The sequence below is a fragment of the Poecilia latipinna genome, unplaced genomic scaffold (genome assembly GCF_001443285.1).
Source record: "Poecilia latipinna isolate Pla-1442-1.1 unplaced genomic scaffold, P_latipinna-1.0 Scaffold1535, whole genome shotgun sequence".
Taxonomy (NCBI): domain Eukaryota; kingdom Metazoa; phylum Chordata; class Actinopteri; order Cyprinodontiformes; family Poeciliidae; genus Poecilia; species Poecilia latipinna.
The window spans coordinates 39212-55389 of record NW_015114151.1 but is presented as its reverse complement, the minus strand read 5'-3'; the positions used below and the strand labels follow the sequence as shown (position 1 = coordinate 55389).

At 40.2% G+C, this 16178-nt stretch overlaps 1 protein-coding gene across 2 annotated transcripts in view; it reads right to left on the bottom strand.

Annotated features, from left to right (window-relative positions):
• Positions 1 to 15475, bottom strand: part of LOC106963444 (Down syndrome cell adhesion molecule-like protein 1 homolog) — a 119702-nt gene extending 104227 nt beyond the window's left edge. Inside the window, exons 1-2 of one of the 2 annotated variants that reach the window (XM_015058352.1) lie at positions 15167 to 15475; positions 3600 to 3920 (exon numbers count right to left, since the gene is read on the bottom strand). In XM_015058352.1, coding sequence (XP_014913838.1) covers positions 3600 to 3920; positions 15167 to 15209 — 364 coding nt within the window. In that variant the 5' untranslated portion in view covers positions 15210 to 15475. The remainder of the gene's footprint in view (positions 1 to 3599; positions 3921 to 15166) is intronic. The other variant, XM_015058351.1, reaches the window with a different exon arrangement.
• Between the last annotated feature and the right edge of the window lie 703 nt (positions 15476 to 16178).

Here is a 16178-nt window from a genome sequence, read left to right as displayed (position 1 = left end):
CTGGAGTTAAAAAACACACATTTCTTTTTTTATTCATTTTTTTTTTTTTTTTTTTTTTTTTTTTTTTTTTACAAAATAATAATAATAATAATAAAAAAACTAAATTAAATTCAGTTTGCCTTCTGTAAAAGTGGAGGTATTCAGACTGGTGATCATGTTATTATTGGACTACTTGGAGCATGCATGGGAGAGAAGGAAGAAAAGAGGAAAAAATAGAGACGGAAAAGCGACGGAGAAGGAAAAGCGCATGGATGGCAAGGAGGGGGGGGCAGATTTTTGTGGAGGGTGTCTCACTGCGACTTGTCAGCTGTCATCATTCTCGTGCACCACCTGAGACGGGGGTATGCCACACCCCGGCGCTCACGCCTGGGTTGCCCGTGGCAACCGCAGACGGAGGGTTTTCCACGCGCACGCCCGTGCGCGTGGGAGAAAGAGCGAAGGCGTGCCTTTGTGCTGCGTTAGGCTCCAGAGGTAATGAGGTGCGCACACATGCACATGAGCCTGGCTACGGAGCTGTAGAGTTGTGGTTGCCTCAGCATTTAATTGATTAATTGTTGTAATTATTTGGAAAGGAAGGTCACTTCAACACTGAGGCTATCTGGAAGGTCACTCTGACGCTGGAGGGACTCTCATCCTCTGGGGACCACGTAGGCCATATGGGTGTGTTTGTGTGAGGAGGAGATTTCAGATCCGTTTTAAGACATGCCTTCTACCTGCGCATGCACGAGTGAGGCGGGGAGCTGATGGCTGCCTCTTTAGGTGGCCGCAATGAACAAATTCAACAATGCTACGTGTGTAGCTTTCACTGTGACCCAAAAATCCACTTCTTTTCATCTTTCTTTTCACATCTTTATATGTCTGTGGCTCATCTTTTCTGCCAAACAACCTGGCAGCCAAATATTGTGCAGTGACTGGCTCAGTGAGTGTATGTGTGTGTGTGTTTTAGCATTTAGCACCTTGTAAGGACCATTTTTCCCTAACAAATACTACTTTGTGAGAACGCACTTTACCTTATGGGGCCCAAAGCTTTGCCCCCATAAGAAGAAGAGCTGTTTTAGGGTTAGTGGGTTAGGTTTAGGACTAAGGTATGAATTGAGTTTAGGTAAACGTTAGGGTAAGGCATGTACTGGTAATGGTTAAGATCAGGGTAAGGGCTGGGGAAGTAAATAAAAAAATGAATGGAAGTCAATGTAAAGTCCTTGTGAAGATAGAAAAATAGCCTCTGTGTGTGTGTGTGTGTGTGTGTGTGTGTGTGTGTGTGTGTGTGTGTGTGTGTGTGTGTGTGTGTGTAGTTTTGGGACTTTCCAGTCCATGGACAGATGGAGAGACTGGGAGACTAGCTTGCTGGCATGAGCTGCACACAAGCTGGAGTGGATGGGAGTCTGCTTGTTGTCTGTGTGAGTTCAAAGGGGCGTGAATATAAATGTGTAAATCTGTGGTATGTACACCTACATGCATTATATTAACCATGCGTGTGTTTGGGATTTTTGACTGTGCGTTTGTGAAGATGTGCAATAATGCCTTCAATCAGCACGTTCATCACTTCCCTCCAGCTCTGACCTTGGCAGGGAGCGCAGACGGGTCACTGAGCCAAATGTTTGTGTGGTTGTGGGTCTGTCCTCTAAAGAACTTAATTCACAGGCATTTCAGGACACTTGAACAGATATTGGACCAAGATAGCCGTTTTGACAAGAGCTTAAAATTTCTTTATGGGTTGGGGGAAAAAAACAAACAAACAAAAAAAACAAAAGGTGAGATCATTTCTTTTCATTTTTTTCCTAAATATGTTTCAAATAGAAGATGTAATGTTTATAAAAATCTACCTCCTTCTTTTTTGTGGAAGATACCAGCTGAATTGTTGCATGAAATCAAACACATTGAGCTTTTCCCAGCTTGTCACCTTTCATACAGGTCAGGGGTAAAGTTATAGAAAGGTTCACATGTTCAGGTTATTGAAAATATCTAAAGCTTTTTTTTTTTTTTTAAAGTCTCTCACAGTACTGTTGAACTGTATCTGATAATACAAACTGGACGGTACCAAGACGTTGGAGTCCAACTAAACCGACTTAGAGTTTGTGACCGTGGGAAGAAAAAAAACACACACAAAATTTTCAAGATTCATCCAGATTGCTGGTGCTTTATCCATAAAACGTTTCATGAAAATTTGAAAGTGAAGTGAGCTTTTTGTAGCGCCTGCTTTAACTTGTCTGCCCGTTACGGTCAGATTGGACAAATTAGATAAAAAACTGTGAACTCCGGAAAAAGCATTGCAGATCTGTTTTCTTTATTATGTTAAAACTCTGTGTAGCGACACAAAATATCGGATTTTTATTAGGCATAAATCACCCCCTGTTTGTCTCCTGTTGAGGCAGGAAATGTGACTAAATTATGACGAATGATGCGTTTCATGTTAGAAAAACCGGCCTAAATGGTAAATTTAAGAGATGCTGGGTAAACACGGTGTCCAACCCATTTGCGACTGAAACCTCAGCTCTAAAGTGGGGGTTGAATGTTTACAGTCCAAGCTTTTAGGGCCTCTTCATGTCAATCATAATGAGATTACCAAGCCAAACACGGGTGTTACCGAGCTTGCTGTGGAGAACCACACCTAACTTTGGATGATAACCCACCGGCGTGCCCAGAATGACAATGTACGGCTTTAATTTTACTTCCAAAGTTTATGTTTTATTACCCAACGAGATGGATGCTTAGACTTTTCTTCACATTGTTGGAGAGCAATAAAGATAGAGGGATCTAGGAACCATCATAGAAGACAGCTCTTTTATCTTTTTTTTTTTCCTGGTGAACTATTTCTGTGTAGATTTAATCAAATATTTTGTGTCGTCGTCATCCCCCGGTGATGACCCACTTTCAGTTTTCTGGCAGAGGCCAGCTTATTCTCACTCAAAGTCTCTTGGCGTTTCAGAAACTTTTGATGCTGCACGCCCAACCGAGGCGAAACAAGATAAGCGCACACCTGAGCTAAACCCAGAACTGTACGGGATGTTGCTGATGCTCGTCTCTGGCTCTGTGAGAGGCAGGGTACGCCCCTTGACAGGTCGCTACCTCGGACAGAAAAAGTTTTTTTTTTTTTTCCTGGCATGACTCCCAAACGTGTTGTTGGCATGTTTATGATGCCCATTTGCTGTTGTGGAGTCAAAGTAACTGCAAGACTTTATTTGCTGAAGTTAGGTGAGCTTTGCGAGATTTTTGTATGATCCCTCTGATTTTCTATGATGAGTGCATTCACCTAGATTTACCTTATCTACAGGTGGAGTCAAATTAAAGGGTTTTTTTTTGTCAAGATTATTTCCGTTTAAATAAAAACAAGTATTAAACATATTTTTAATCAAGTCATCTTCTCTGTATTAAAAAGTTGTAATTTTTATTTGATATAAGATTCTAATGTTAAAAGCAGAAAATCATCATTATTGACACAAACAAATGCTTGAAAACTTCTGCCTGTGAGTAATTAACCTATTTCCCTTTGTGAAATGAGATTGTAAAACAAAAAATTAGCTTTTCAACTTGCTGGATTTGTCTGCAAGAAAAATGTCAGATCATTTACTTCACTTGCTTGCAGCTTGCCTGAGCCTCACCTGCTTTAACGTGGATGCTGGGGCTTCGGATCTTGCCCGCCTGATTCTCGGCGGTACAGAAGTACTCGTTGTCGTGGATGATGCTGTTGTAGGCAGAGGGGGAGAAAGGGTAGAGCTGGAGGGTGCCGTTGGCATGCACGTGGCGTATGTGGGGCACGTCGTAAATGTCGTCTCCGGCAGCCAGGTACCAGCGCAGGACGGCATGGGGGGCGCCGCCCGCGGGGCAGGGCAGGGACACCCCCACCGAGCTGGAGAAGGTCACTCGCTGCAGGGAGGCGTTCACAAAGTACAGCCGAGTAGAGACAACATCCTCACTGTTGGCTGTTGGGGTGACAGAGACGGGGAGAACCTGTTAGAGGCGACTTCACGTACCAAACAAGTACGAAACAAGACAACCACAGCTCATGTTCTTTTTAAAACTGCAAATAAACCTGCAGGATGCAAAACTGGGTAATTTAGACTATCTGCAAACGAGGAAAGATAATCATTCTAGTTCATTCTAACAGAGCATTTAACTCCTCAGGACTTTGAATTCTTTGTGGAGCTTCCACCTGAACAACATTTCACAATTGACTCAATCCGGTTTCACAACTCTAAAGAAAAAGCTCAACAACCTTGGAGTCTGCTGACAAGAGATGCCTAGGAGAATTCAGTAAAACAGTAAGTGGCTTTATTCTTGTTATAATAGCAAGTAAAGTCGTGAAATAAAAGTCCACAAACTGTAAAAAAAGAAAAAAAAAGAAGAAGACAAAGAAATAAAGTAGAGAACAAAAGCAAATTGGTTGCAAATTAAGAAATACAACTTTTAGTCAAGGCAATGTGAGGCAGCCTCTTACATTTGAAGTTCAAAGACATAGTCTAAGGCTAAATGAGTAAAAATAAGAAAAAAATTCTAACTAGAGCTGCACAATACCTGTGGAGTCAAACTTGTAACGAGTATGATTCCAATGATGATGGAGGAAGAATCTAATTGCAACTAATGAAATCGCAGCAAATGTTGCAAAAAAAAAAAAGAAGTGCTTTGATGAAAACTGAATTGTTTTAAATATGTAAATTATAACATATTTGTAGTTAGTGTATAATTTATTGTAAAATAGGGGAAATCAGAATATGCTTTCTACCTCCACCTACTTGTTTATGGACCCTTGTTTTGTTTTCCTTCCTTGGTTTTTGACTAAATTTATTTGAATGTGAAATAAAAATAATTTACACAAAAGTTTATGTCTTTTTTGCATTTCATGTCTTCCTAACGTAAACTTGACATTTTTTGATTTGTGCAATCAAAACTACTGGAAAATCATCTGTACTTTTCTCTCCATCTCACAGATATGTTTCAATTGCCTTCTTGTTTATTTGTTTAAAACATACAAAGACGTTCTCTTTATCTTTTAGAATTATGTTGACGTTTAATAATGTGTGAGAAAATGTTTTGTTTATTCAGCCAGTTTTCAATACAGCTGGCACAGAAAAATGTTAAAATATAACGATCTGCTTCTTTTTTAAAAAATAAATAAAATAAAATTAGCATATTATTTAAAAAAATGGCATTTCTACTTACAGAAAGACAAGAGAAAACTCTGGTTTTTAAGAAAATGTCCGCTTATGAATATATCGTCAGTCAATGAGATCAATCAGTTTTAACTTAACTTCTTAATCGATAACTTGCATCCCTACATTATGCAAACCACTGTGTACACAGCTCTGTAAAAAATAGAGCCCACTGCACAGAATTTCATTGAAAACCTCATGATTATTCCACCAAATATTGATTTCTGAACTCTTTGAGTTAAAACATTAGCATTGTTGTTTCTAAACTAATATAAACTAGTTTTCTTTGCATTATTTGAGGTCTGAAAGAATTGCATCTTTTTCGTGATTTTGATCATTTTCTGCAAATAAATACTACTTGGGATTTCAGAGACATGTTGTGAGTAGTTCATAGAATAATAATAATAAAAAAAAACAAGGTTCACATCACTCATATACCCATAAAGAGTAAAATCAGACAACAGCTCATTTTGCCAGCCGTCTCTTAATTTTTCCAGAGCTGTATGTTCATCAATTTCACATTAACCCAAACAACTTCCTCCATGTTCCAAACTACTGCAAATTGCTGCAAATTGTCCAATTCCATATGCATTATCCAACCATCAGTAACGTAATAAGCTGCACCCACCCAACTCTGGGCAGGACAAAAATATGTCACAATTTCAACCTTTTTTTTTTTTTCTGATCATGTGAAGTTGTTGCTTGTGGTTCTCCAGGCCTCAGCTGCAGGAGGAGCCCTCTGTCTGAGCTGAGGAACTGGAAACCACACATGGCTCACTGTAAAACAATGCTGCCGTGGCACAGTTTGAGCACGGCTAGCAGATACGCTTTCATAACATCCTTCCCCTCTCAAAACACTCTTATTCAAACTAAAGTGGGGTATTAAGACATCCATGAAGATCTCTGTTTCTGTGTATGTTTAGCTGGGACTAGGGAGGGGCAGGGGGGGGGGGAACTGAGACTCACGAGGAAGTGCTGAGCTCAGCTTGGCTGCAGGCCAGGGGGAGATGTGATGCCCCAAGCCAGAGAATTTTTATCTCAGACATTGATACTTAATTAATTTTTTTTTCTCTCTCCCCTGGATTGTATCAACAATGCCTGGATTTATTCAATCCAATCTTTTCAATTTTCTACATCCTCAGAGAATAAAGGGGCTCGTTCATCAATCGAGGTTTAAAGACGGCGTTGAATTGCTCTTAATCTTGAATTTTTTACTGATCGTCTCTGTCATTGTTAATAGTAGTTGACAACTACAAGATAACAGAAAGAGGCCATGAATTTAGGTTCTCTTTGGATTAGAGAACAAAACGAAAAAGTGAGTGATAGTGCTGTTGTTAGCCGTTGTTAAATGTTCTGCCTGTTCCCTTAATTTTCCAATCAGAATCATTTGGAGAAAATCAAGCAATACAAAATATAAACGTAAACATTTTAGATGGAAAAAGAAAAAAAAAAAAATCCACCGATACAGTTTTTGTTTTGTACGACACAGCTGGACCAGAAATAATACGTTTTCTACTACAATATATAGACCCATCTATGCAGCTTTGTATAAAGGGATATCTTTTGGCTTTAATATTTCCTGTTCCATACACTGGAGCACTCCATCAACTTAGTTTCTCTTTGCTTTGTTTTTTATCATATCATATAAATATGTTATTTCAGAAGTTAAAACTGACCACAGGAAGGAGGAAGACCGTGTCACCGACATCGTCTTTTAGTGGTTTCCTCCTTGTTTGCTCACGTTAGCGTCCCTCATTAGAGCGTTGCTCAGCAGCACATTGTGGCGCTCTCCATGGTGCTGAAAGTGCAGATCGGTTTCCCCTCACAGCCTTTGAAAATGATTGACGCCGAATCAAACAGCACCGACGGATTGAACTTGACCTAAATTCCTATTTTTGAAGAGAGTAGCTGCTACAACGTTGTCTCACTATCTGCTCGTCATCTTTACTGTGCTCGTGCACGCATACATCCACAGGCCCATCCGCGTGCATCCGAGCAGCGATTGCATCTCTCTATTTTTTCCCTCTCTCTCTCTCTTTTTCTCTTTGTACTCCCCTGCCTTTGCTGTTGGCTGAGTTTGACATCAAAACTGAGCCAGTGATTTAACAATAACCTCTCTATCCCTTTGACATCACCTCACACAGAAAGAAACATACACACATTCACTCTCTCAGTTGCTTCTGAGCACCTTTGTACCTGAGAGCCTCCTGCTCTCCTCTCCCCTCCCGACCAACCACCCATATCCTGTCAGGAATAATGCACTCCTGATCTCTACGTCAGCTGTAGAACAACACACACACACGAAAACCAGGAAAGTCGGACATTGGTTTCCTACAGCGGTGTGATTACAACGTGGATGAGTTAAACAGGAAATATTACGTGGATTTAACACTTTACCTCTGGCCATCAAATCACACACCGTCGCCTGTCAGGAAAATACAAGAGGTGCTCTGTGTGATAAATACAAATTTGGATGTTTCTGATGTAAAGCATGAACTCATATTGGACAATTTAAAGATTTGGTAAGCCTTGTATCCTATAGTTAAGCTAAAAGATAAACAAAAACAACGCCTTCTGGAAAGTTCTGGTTTTGTTGTACTTTTTTTTTTTTTAAATGAACAACCCAAACACAAAAAGTCAAACAAGACTCAAACAAGAGACACCATCCCTGCAGTGAAACACATCAGGCACAGCATCATACTTTGGGATTGCTTTTTTTCTATTTTTCCTCTTGGAACAGCTAATAACTTTTTTCTGCTTGAAGTCTGAAGATGAAGGGAGGATTTTGGGGATGCGAGAGCCCCTATAGTCACACCCCAGAACTAAATTTTAAGACGTTTCCCTTCGAGTTTAAACACTTGAATTAAGCTTAGACTGCCTCGCCAGCATGCAGACACAGCTCTATAGAGCTATGCTAAACGGCTAACATTGGAGCCAGGTGTGCTGCAGCAGAGACGCGTCTAAAAGTTGCAGGACGCCAGCCGCTGGATTGCAGCGAAGAAGATTGAACCCGTTCTTTTTGAAACACGAAGAAGGATACATTCTGTGAGGCGAACCATTAACCATTATGCATTTCTTGTTTTGGTGCAATTTATTTATTTATTTTTATTTTTTTACTAAATCATGTCTTAGCAATGCACCCCAACACATTCACACTTCTCCACTTGTTTTTGCTGTGGATATGAAAATGGAGTATGAATATGTATGCTGTAGAGGCAAGGATATTGCCTATGGTGAACCTCTATGCATAATGCAGCTTTTTGTGTCTCATCTAGATTCATTCAGGAACACACACACACACACACACACACACACACACACACACACACACACACGGAGACTGGAATTCACACAATAACAATCATGTGGATAGAAAAACAGGGCAATAAATCCCTCACTTTGCCTTTCCAACTCTTCTTTTTCCTTCAGTCCCAAAGTCACAGAAAGACAGTTCAATTCATAGGAATGCATCTGGAAGTAGATTTTGGACGTGCTAAACTTTGCAGCTGCGTTTCTACTTAGAAGTTTACATACTCTAATCATTTGCATTAATGTCATACAAATAGTTAAACAAATGTGGACTGCACAGCTTTAGCTTTCGGTTTATTGGGGCAGATATTGAGCCTATGCAACATGCAAGGACGTTAGTGAGGAGAAAACAGAGCACTATAAAAGTTTTGGTCTTTGCCATCATAGTACATCAGCGCAAGATTACAAAGGACAATGCAAATGGATGAATTTCTCCCTCCATCCATTGTCTACACCTGCTTAGTTGGGTTCTTCTTACAATGTTCCCTTCGGTTCTGTCCAAGAACGGCATCACCGGTTGGGAGGGAGCTGAACACCTTATCATTTTCTGTACTGACCATAATAACATCTCTTACCTTCAGGAAGTCGAGCCCTTGAACCCTTGCCAAACCAGATGATCAATCTTTTTCTCTCACTTTAATCGTCCTGCCATCAGTGCTCAAAGAATACCAAACCTGATGCTCCCTCCAGACAATTATCCTCTGGTAAAGATCCAACCTTTGACACCCTTCTTCCACCTCTTGTGTAGAAAATACTGAACCCAGTCCTAGTTACGGTCTCTCCTTAACTGGACTTCAGTTCACAAGAAGGTCCACATGCCATCCTGGTGTGGGATGTACCATTTATCTCCTCCAGCATTATTTTTGGTTGCCTTCTTTACACAGGGTTGTAAAAAAGTATGCTCAGGCTTGTCACGTATGTTCCCATGTCCTGAACCCCTAAGCTCCACCCAAGGGCTTTTGCAACCTTTGTCTGTTCCTGATCGCCTGTCATCCCCCATTCCATCATTCTAGCCATTGTGGACCACTTCTCAAAATTCTGCCGCTCCATCCCCCTGAAGAAACTTCCCGCCTCACCACTAGAAACCGCTCAGCGACTGGTTAAATACATCTTTTGCCCTCACAGTTTCCTTTCTGACAGGGGCCCTCAAATTGTCTTCAAGTTTTGGAAAGACGTCTGCTTGGCTTTTGGGACCGAGGTCGCCCTCAGCTCTGGACTCCATCCTTGGACTTTGAGGAAGCCCTCCTGCCTGTTCCCTTCCTGTCAGTCATCCGAGAGACTGCAGCTTCTCTATGATCGTCATACCTCTGCAATGTGCATCGCCACCATCGTCCATCTGAATCCCTCATCTCTGCTCTGCAGACATTTCTGTACAACCTGGAAAATCAGACCTCTGTCACAGCACTTTTGCGAAGCTAATCCTTTGTTAACACTCTCAGGTAGCTGATGAGGTTTGGGGACAATTATTCTGCTGCTTTTTCAATGATCTGGTTTCCACAGTGTCAACATTCAATGGCCATATATTATTTGCATTTTTTTATGTTTATTTCCATGTGTTTGACATCATTAGAAAGCCTAGCATTCACATTTTCAAAATCTGTAAATAACCCAAAATACTTATTTCCTGGTTTTTTCATGGCTAGTCACATTTACCTGTCCCATTTAAGATCGTCGCCGCCTTTGATTGGGTCAGTAAAAATCCCTGAAATCACGACATCCACTAATGGCCAGATTTAATAAAAAAACCTGTAGCATGCATTGAACATTTAATTAGACTGCATGACATCTTCAATTAAGACTCTAAGGCTAAACCACGGATATTAGAGTGCTTCTGTTTATGTTAGAACAAGTGCAATGCAACATTGTCCCTCCGGGGTTTTTTGTGAGCACACTTCTGGGGTTTAGGTTCATTTTACAAACTGCCATTTCAATTTTGTTGACATTTTTCTCGCTCTGATAAGAAGTGAATTTTCCTGAATGGTTTGCCTTAGAAACAGCACATCACGAAATGCAGAGATTCACAGGGGGAGTCTGTCCACAGGACATCTATTAGTCACACACTCAACAAATGTAGTATTTAAGGAAGAATTGATGAATGGTCATTGATTTAAAAAATAAAAAATACCCTCAAGAAGCCCTGTTTGCAGTTTGCCAGAAGCCATGTTGGGGACAAAGCAAACATGTCAAAGAAGGTGATTTGGTAAGAGGAAACCAAATTTTAACTTTTAGGCCAAAATGCAAAACGCTATGTGTGGTGGAGAACTGAAAAATCATCCCCCTCTCCACTGTCAAATATGGTGGTGGCAGCTTTATGCTGTGGGGAAGCTGGTCAGAGCTGAAGATGACTGGAGCCAAATACACGGCAGTGTAGGAAGAAAACCTGTTGGAGTCGACAGACAAAACCCAGACTCAAGATTAAAAGACTTGAGACTGGGTTCACCTTCCAGCAGGACAAGGACCCTAAACATGAAGCCAGAGCTACAATGGAATGGTTTAAAACAAAACATATTCAGGTGTTAGGATGGCCCAGTCAAAGTCCAGATCTAAAACCCAATCAAGAATCTGTGCCAACATCTCAACGCTGCTGCTCACCGATGCCCTCCGTCTGATCTGTCTGAGCTTGAGCTGTTTGGCAAAGAAGAATAAGTAAAAGTTTCAGTCCCTAGATGTGCAAATCCAGTAGAGAGAAACCCTTAAACACTTGCAGCTGGAATTGTAGCAAAATAATGTTCCACAAAGTATAGACTCATAGGTGGCTGAAAACTGTTACACTCCGCACTTTTCAGTTTTTTTGTTTGTATAAAATAGTTCAAATGCTGTATAATTAATTTTCTTTCTACTTCACAATTGAATACCTCTTTGTGTTGGTCTTTCACATTAAATTCCACAGAAATATATTTATATTTGTGATTGTAATGTGATAAAATATGGAAAAATTCAAGGGGCTTGAATACTTTGAAAGCCATTGTATCGGTTATTAGCTGCATTTTTTTTTACCTGCTTTCTTTCAGGAAAAATTTAATTGCTATAATATGATAAATCAACTCTGTGATGGAAAATATGTGGAAATTTTTCCAATTTTTCACAGACTAAATTATTATGTAGGTTAAACTGTCCTACCCCGATGCTTTAAATTGATATATTTGAAAAATTCTTTAGTATTTGCATACGTTTGTATAGAAGGAAACATTTCTGAATAAAAATAATTGAATACCAGCAGTCTTTCATAAAAAATACCTACAATAGTGTAACGTAGAAAAGGCAAATTAATGGGTATGATAATTAAGACAACAATTTTTCTTCTGAAAACATTTCATAAACAGAGCTGAACCCTAAAATAACAGAAATGCAATATGTCTTCCAATCAGTCTTCATGTTTTTGTTGGCTTCTTGTGGATTGGCTTTGTAAAATGTTGTGTAATTATTAACGATACATTTACTTCTCATCTTCTGTCAGTCTTCAGGTTTCTACACAGGTGATCATCTCAGCATCCTTTTCCGTTACACCAAACCCTCTCCATCCTTCACTGCATCTATGAAGCTTCTCTTCTCTGTAATATTATTCTGAATATTTACACTGTCATAATATTGAACATAAGCCAAGCTGAGCTTACGTTGTAGGACAAAGCTGCTGCCTTCCTCACACTGGCCCCTCATGCACGGGTCACGGGTTTTCTTCTACTTCTCAGAGGTTAACTTGAACGTCGCTCTGAGTTTTTCCTAGCGCCTCCATCATCCAATTAATGCAACAAGATGAGATCTGATTACTAACCTAGCAGAAGCATCAATGCCATTTTTTTTCCTGGCGTTTATTTTTACTCATTGATTGCCTGTGATTTCAAATGTAACTGAGTAAAGTATTTAAAACAAGCTAAGAAAGTCTGTAAACTCCTTTAAAGTAATACAAAGTTTTCTGTCGGTTATGTACAGAAAACTTGTTCTTAACTACAGTAGTTACTTTCCACCCCTGCAGAGTTTGAGAGTAGCAGAATTAACAATTTCCAACATTTGTGTTGGAAACTCCAGTTGCTGGTAAAAGGGTATTGCACCAATTTAATCACGTTAAAACATTTAAACAAGCATCTCATTAGTATAATATTTTTGAATTTGTGGAGGCTGGAAGAAATTGTAATGAAAAGTTATCAAAAGAAAAATGAACCTAAAAGTTTTTAAATAAACCATGTTATTTTTATTTTTATTTTTATTGCACAATACATTTAACTCAGGGAAGGTGGTTGAGGACAAGGTGGTGCAGGTCACCACTAGATGTTTTCTTTTAATGTTTTTTTTTTTTTTTAGTTGGTGCTTTTAAAACTGTGCACATAAGCAAAGGTCCTGATTTCCCAGTTGTTTCCAAGTTCCACTGAGTGCAGTAATTATTTCAGCCCTCTTCCTTTTGATCAGGCCTGGTGGATCCGGCCTATTGGGCCTGGGGTAACATTCTCATACATCCCTGAACTGAGTATGACTCAGTTTTATTTCCCCTAATATGACAAGCAGCCTTCCAAATCATGACAGAGAAGAACGAGTGCGTCTCTCCTCCTTTCTCATACCTACATGTATCCATTTTTTCCACCCATCCCTCTCCATTCCGCACTCAGACATGGGTCCAGGTGTGTGCTGATACGCAGCCAAACTAAAGCAGCAAACGGCCATCAGTGACGGGCAGAATAAGGAAATGCATATGCATATATATATATATATATATATATATATATATATATATATATATATATATATATATATATAAAATATATATTTCAAGCAAATACCTTCAATTCTGGCGTAAAGAAAACACAAGAAGCAAGCAGATGACAGTGTGCCATATTGGGTGGCGCTGCCAGGAAAATACGCAGTACTAATGCATATGCATGTATGATAATAGACCTTCCTCTTTCGCCGTAAAATTGGACAATGTCGTCAATTAATATATTCTTAAAGGAGAAAAGCGGTCAGATGTTTGATCCGTGCAAAACCAGGGGGAGCATGGCTCTGAGAAATCTACGGAAAAACATTGAAGTTTGTTTTCCACTGCGTTATCTACATCTCTCCCATCTCAAGCACTCTTTCCGCTCCAGTGGCTGCTTGCAGCCCCCAACCCTCCTCCCATCACCACACAAACACACGCGCGCGCGCACACACACACACGCATTCACATGGAGACCTCTACACACACACACACACGCACACACACACGATACATTTCGTTCAGTCACGGGACAGGGGAATGTACAGTGCGTAAAATCGAAATAGACCCTGTAATCCAATTACATACAACAAAAACAGCCCAGAAGTCCCCCACCGCGCAGGTGCACCCCAGCAAAGGGAACTGCCAAGGCCAGCGACTACAAACATGCAACACTCCGGAAACAAACGATAGTTCATATGAATAAACTTTTAGAATGGCTTATCATATTTAAGCATCCAGATTCAAAGTCGCTCGTCAAGGCAGCAGATTGAACTGAGATTCTTTTGATTTTTTTTTATATACATATTTATCTAGATATAGATGTATATACATATTTATTTCCTCACTAATTCTTCCATGGATATTTAAATCTTTTCGTGTTTTTTTTTTTTTTTTTTTTTTTTTTTAAGGAAAGAGGAGAAAATGACTAATTATCTTGCATCTGCAGTGTTCAGAGCAAGGCCAATCAGTACAATGTAGTGGCACAGAAAATGGTGGATGAATAATTAGAGCAAGGATGATAACTGAGTCACTCCGACATTTTAGCAGAGGAAAACCAAACTATAACTGGATCTTTCTCGCATTTTAAAACATCCAAGTGGAAAGCATCACCTGGGAAAATAAATAAAAAATCTCCTTTATTTCATCAAAAATCTACTGACCCTTTTTACTCTGCTTTCGCAGGAACTAAACAACCAAGCAAAAATCCTCAGAAACATCCATTTTTGGCACCTATCACAAAAAAAACAAATAAAAAAACTCAGATAAACGGGGAAAGATGCTTTTACCCCCGACACTCCATTCTTTGCCTTCTGTACTTCCAACACACACATTTGCGCTCGCGCACGCACGCACACACACGCACACACACACAAGGACTCAAACTCGCTCTCTAACATCTTGCTTGGACAGAAAAGATCTGCAAAAGCTTTAAACTTCTCCATCCACTCGGACTTTTCAGAGAAAACGGCCCCAGAGCCAAACCATCGGCGCTCTTCATCAGCACAGATTGTTATCAGCCTCTCCTCCTATTCAACAGCCTCCATATTAACGGCACATTCTCATATTCATCATGCAAAATTGCTAATACCGCTGCTTTTTTTTCTTTTACCGGTTGCAACATGGATGCAGTTTGTGTTCAACTTTATATACTTATGTTTTTGTTGTTGTTGTTGTTGTTTTTAATCCTTCACACAAATAAAAGTGACTGCTGATTTTTGTGTTCGTAGTGTTTCTCTTTGTAATTTATTTGCGCCTAATCAGATTAATCACCACGGGGGCATGCAGACGTCAATCCAAGCAGCAGTTTATGATAAATTGATGGCTGATCAGAGAATAAACACCTTCAAAACGAAAAGAAAAAGTTTCTTATCTTCTTCAAACAGTGATTTGGAGTTTGGTGCGTGTCCTTTGGAGCATGTAAAATCTATCAACTAGCCAACTTCAGCATTTTTATTTTGTATTTTTTCAGAGAAAGGAGGCAACATGCAGACAAGGCAAACACTCAAAATCTCCAGCTTACCTTCTTGCAAAGAATACAGCAGGAGTAAAGTTACAAGCCACATGCCATTAATAGCAGTTATATTTCACAGGAATGTTGTGCAGTCCCCCCCCCCAAAAAAAGAAAAGCGCACGGCGCCGCGTTCGGCCAGTCGAGGCTCCGTGCACAGGACTGGATCTTTTCTCTAATGCTCCCCGGCGGTCTTCTCCAGCCCTGGTCCCAACACTCTCCAGCGCCGAAAAAGCGAAGAGCCGAGGAAAGAACCGCCTCTGCTCCCCGTTCTCCCCTCCCCTTACCGGGACAGGCTGCTGCTCGCTCCACCCCCGCTATCCAAATGATGCCCCGTGTATTGGAGAGATACACCGATAACGCACACTGTGGAGAAGAGAAAAAAAAAAAAACTCGCTGGAGACAACACTTTTACGCGCAATGACCTGATGAGTTCATACTCTAAACTGAGGAAAATCCGAGTTCAAACTAACTAAATAAAAAAAAAAAATCTCACTTGCATGAAAGTTTAAGATTGTTTGGGCTGACGTTCTCAATCTTAAAACAATCTTGAACCTGAGTGTGATAGTAAAACTAAAAAAGGACCACGAAATGTTAAAGTTCCAGGTGAGATGGATGAGAGGAAGCGCACAGATGCTGCACAGTCCGCTTCCTTCAAGCGGAGAGTCGGAATGCGCTCTGCCCACATATGGCTACAGACCTTTACGTGATAATTCTGATAATAATGTTAAGAAAATGGTTATCGAGAACCAAATTAAGGGGGGAAAAAAATGAGAATAGAACCAATAACTTTACTGAGATGGGCTAAGGGTCGCTCCAACACTGTACGAGTTTCTGGTGATGCCATTTGATTCAGGTGTGTTGGAGCAGAGATGCGTCTAAAAGTTGCGTGACGGCAGCAGGGCCGAACCTGGGCGTCCCTGACATGCATCTTTAAATGGCAGGTGTGAAAAGAGACGCATCAAAGTATTTTGCAAGTTCTGCGTCATGGCGCAAATTTGAATGTGTAGCCAGCATGTTTCCT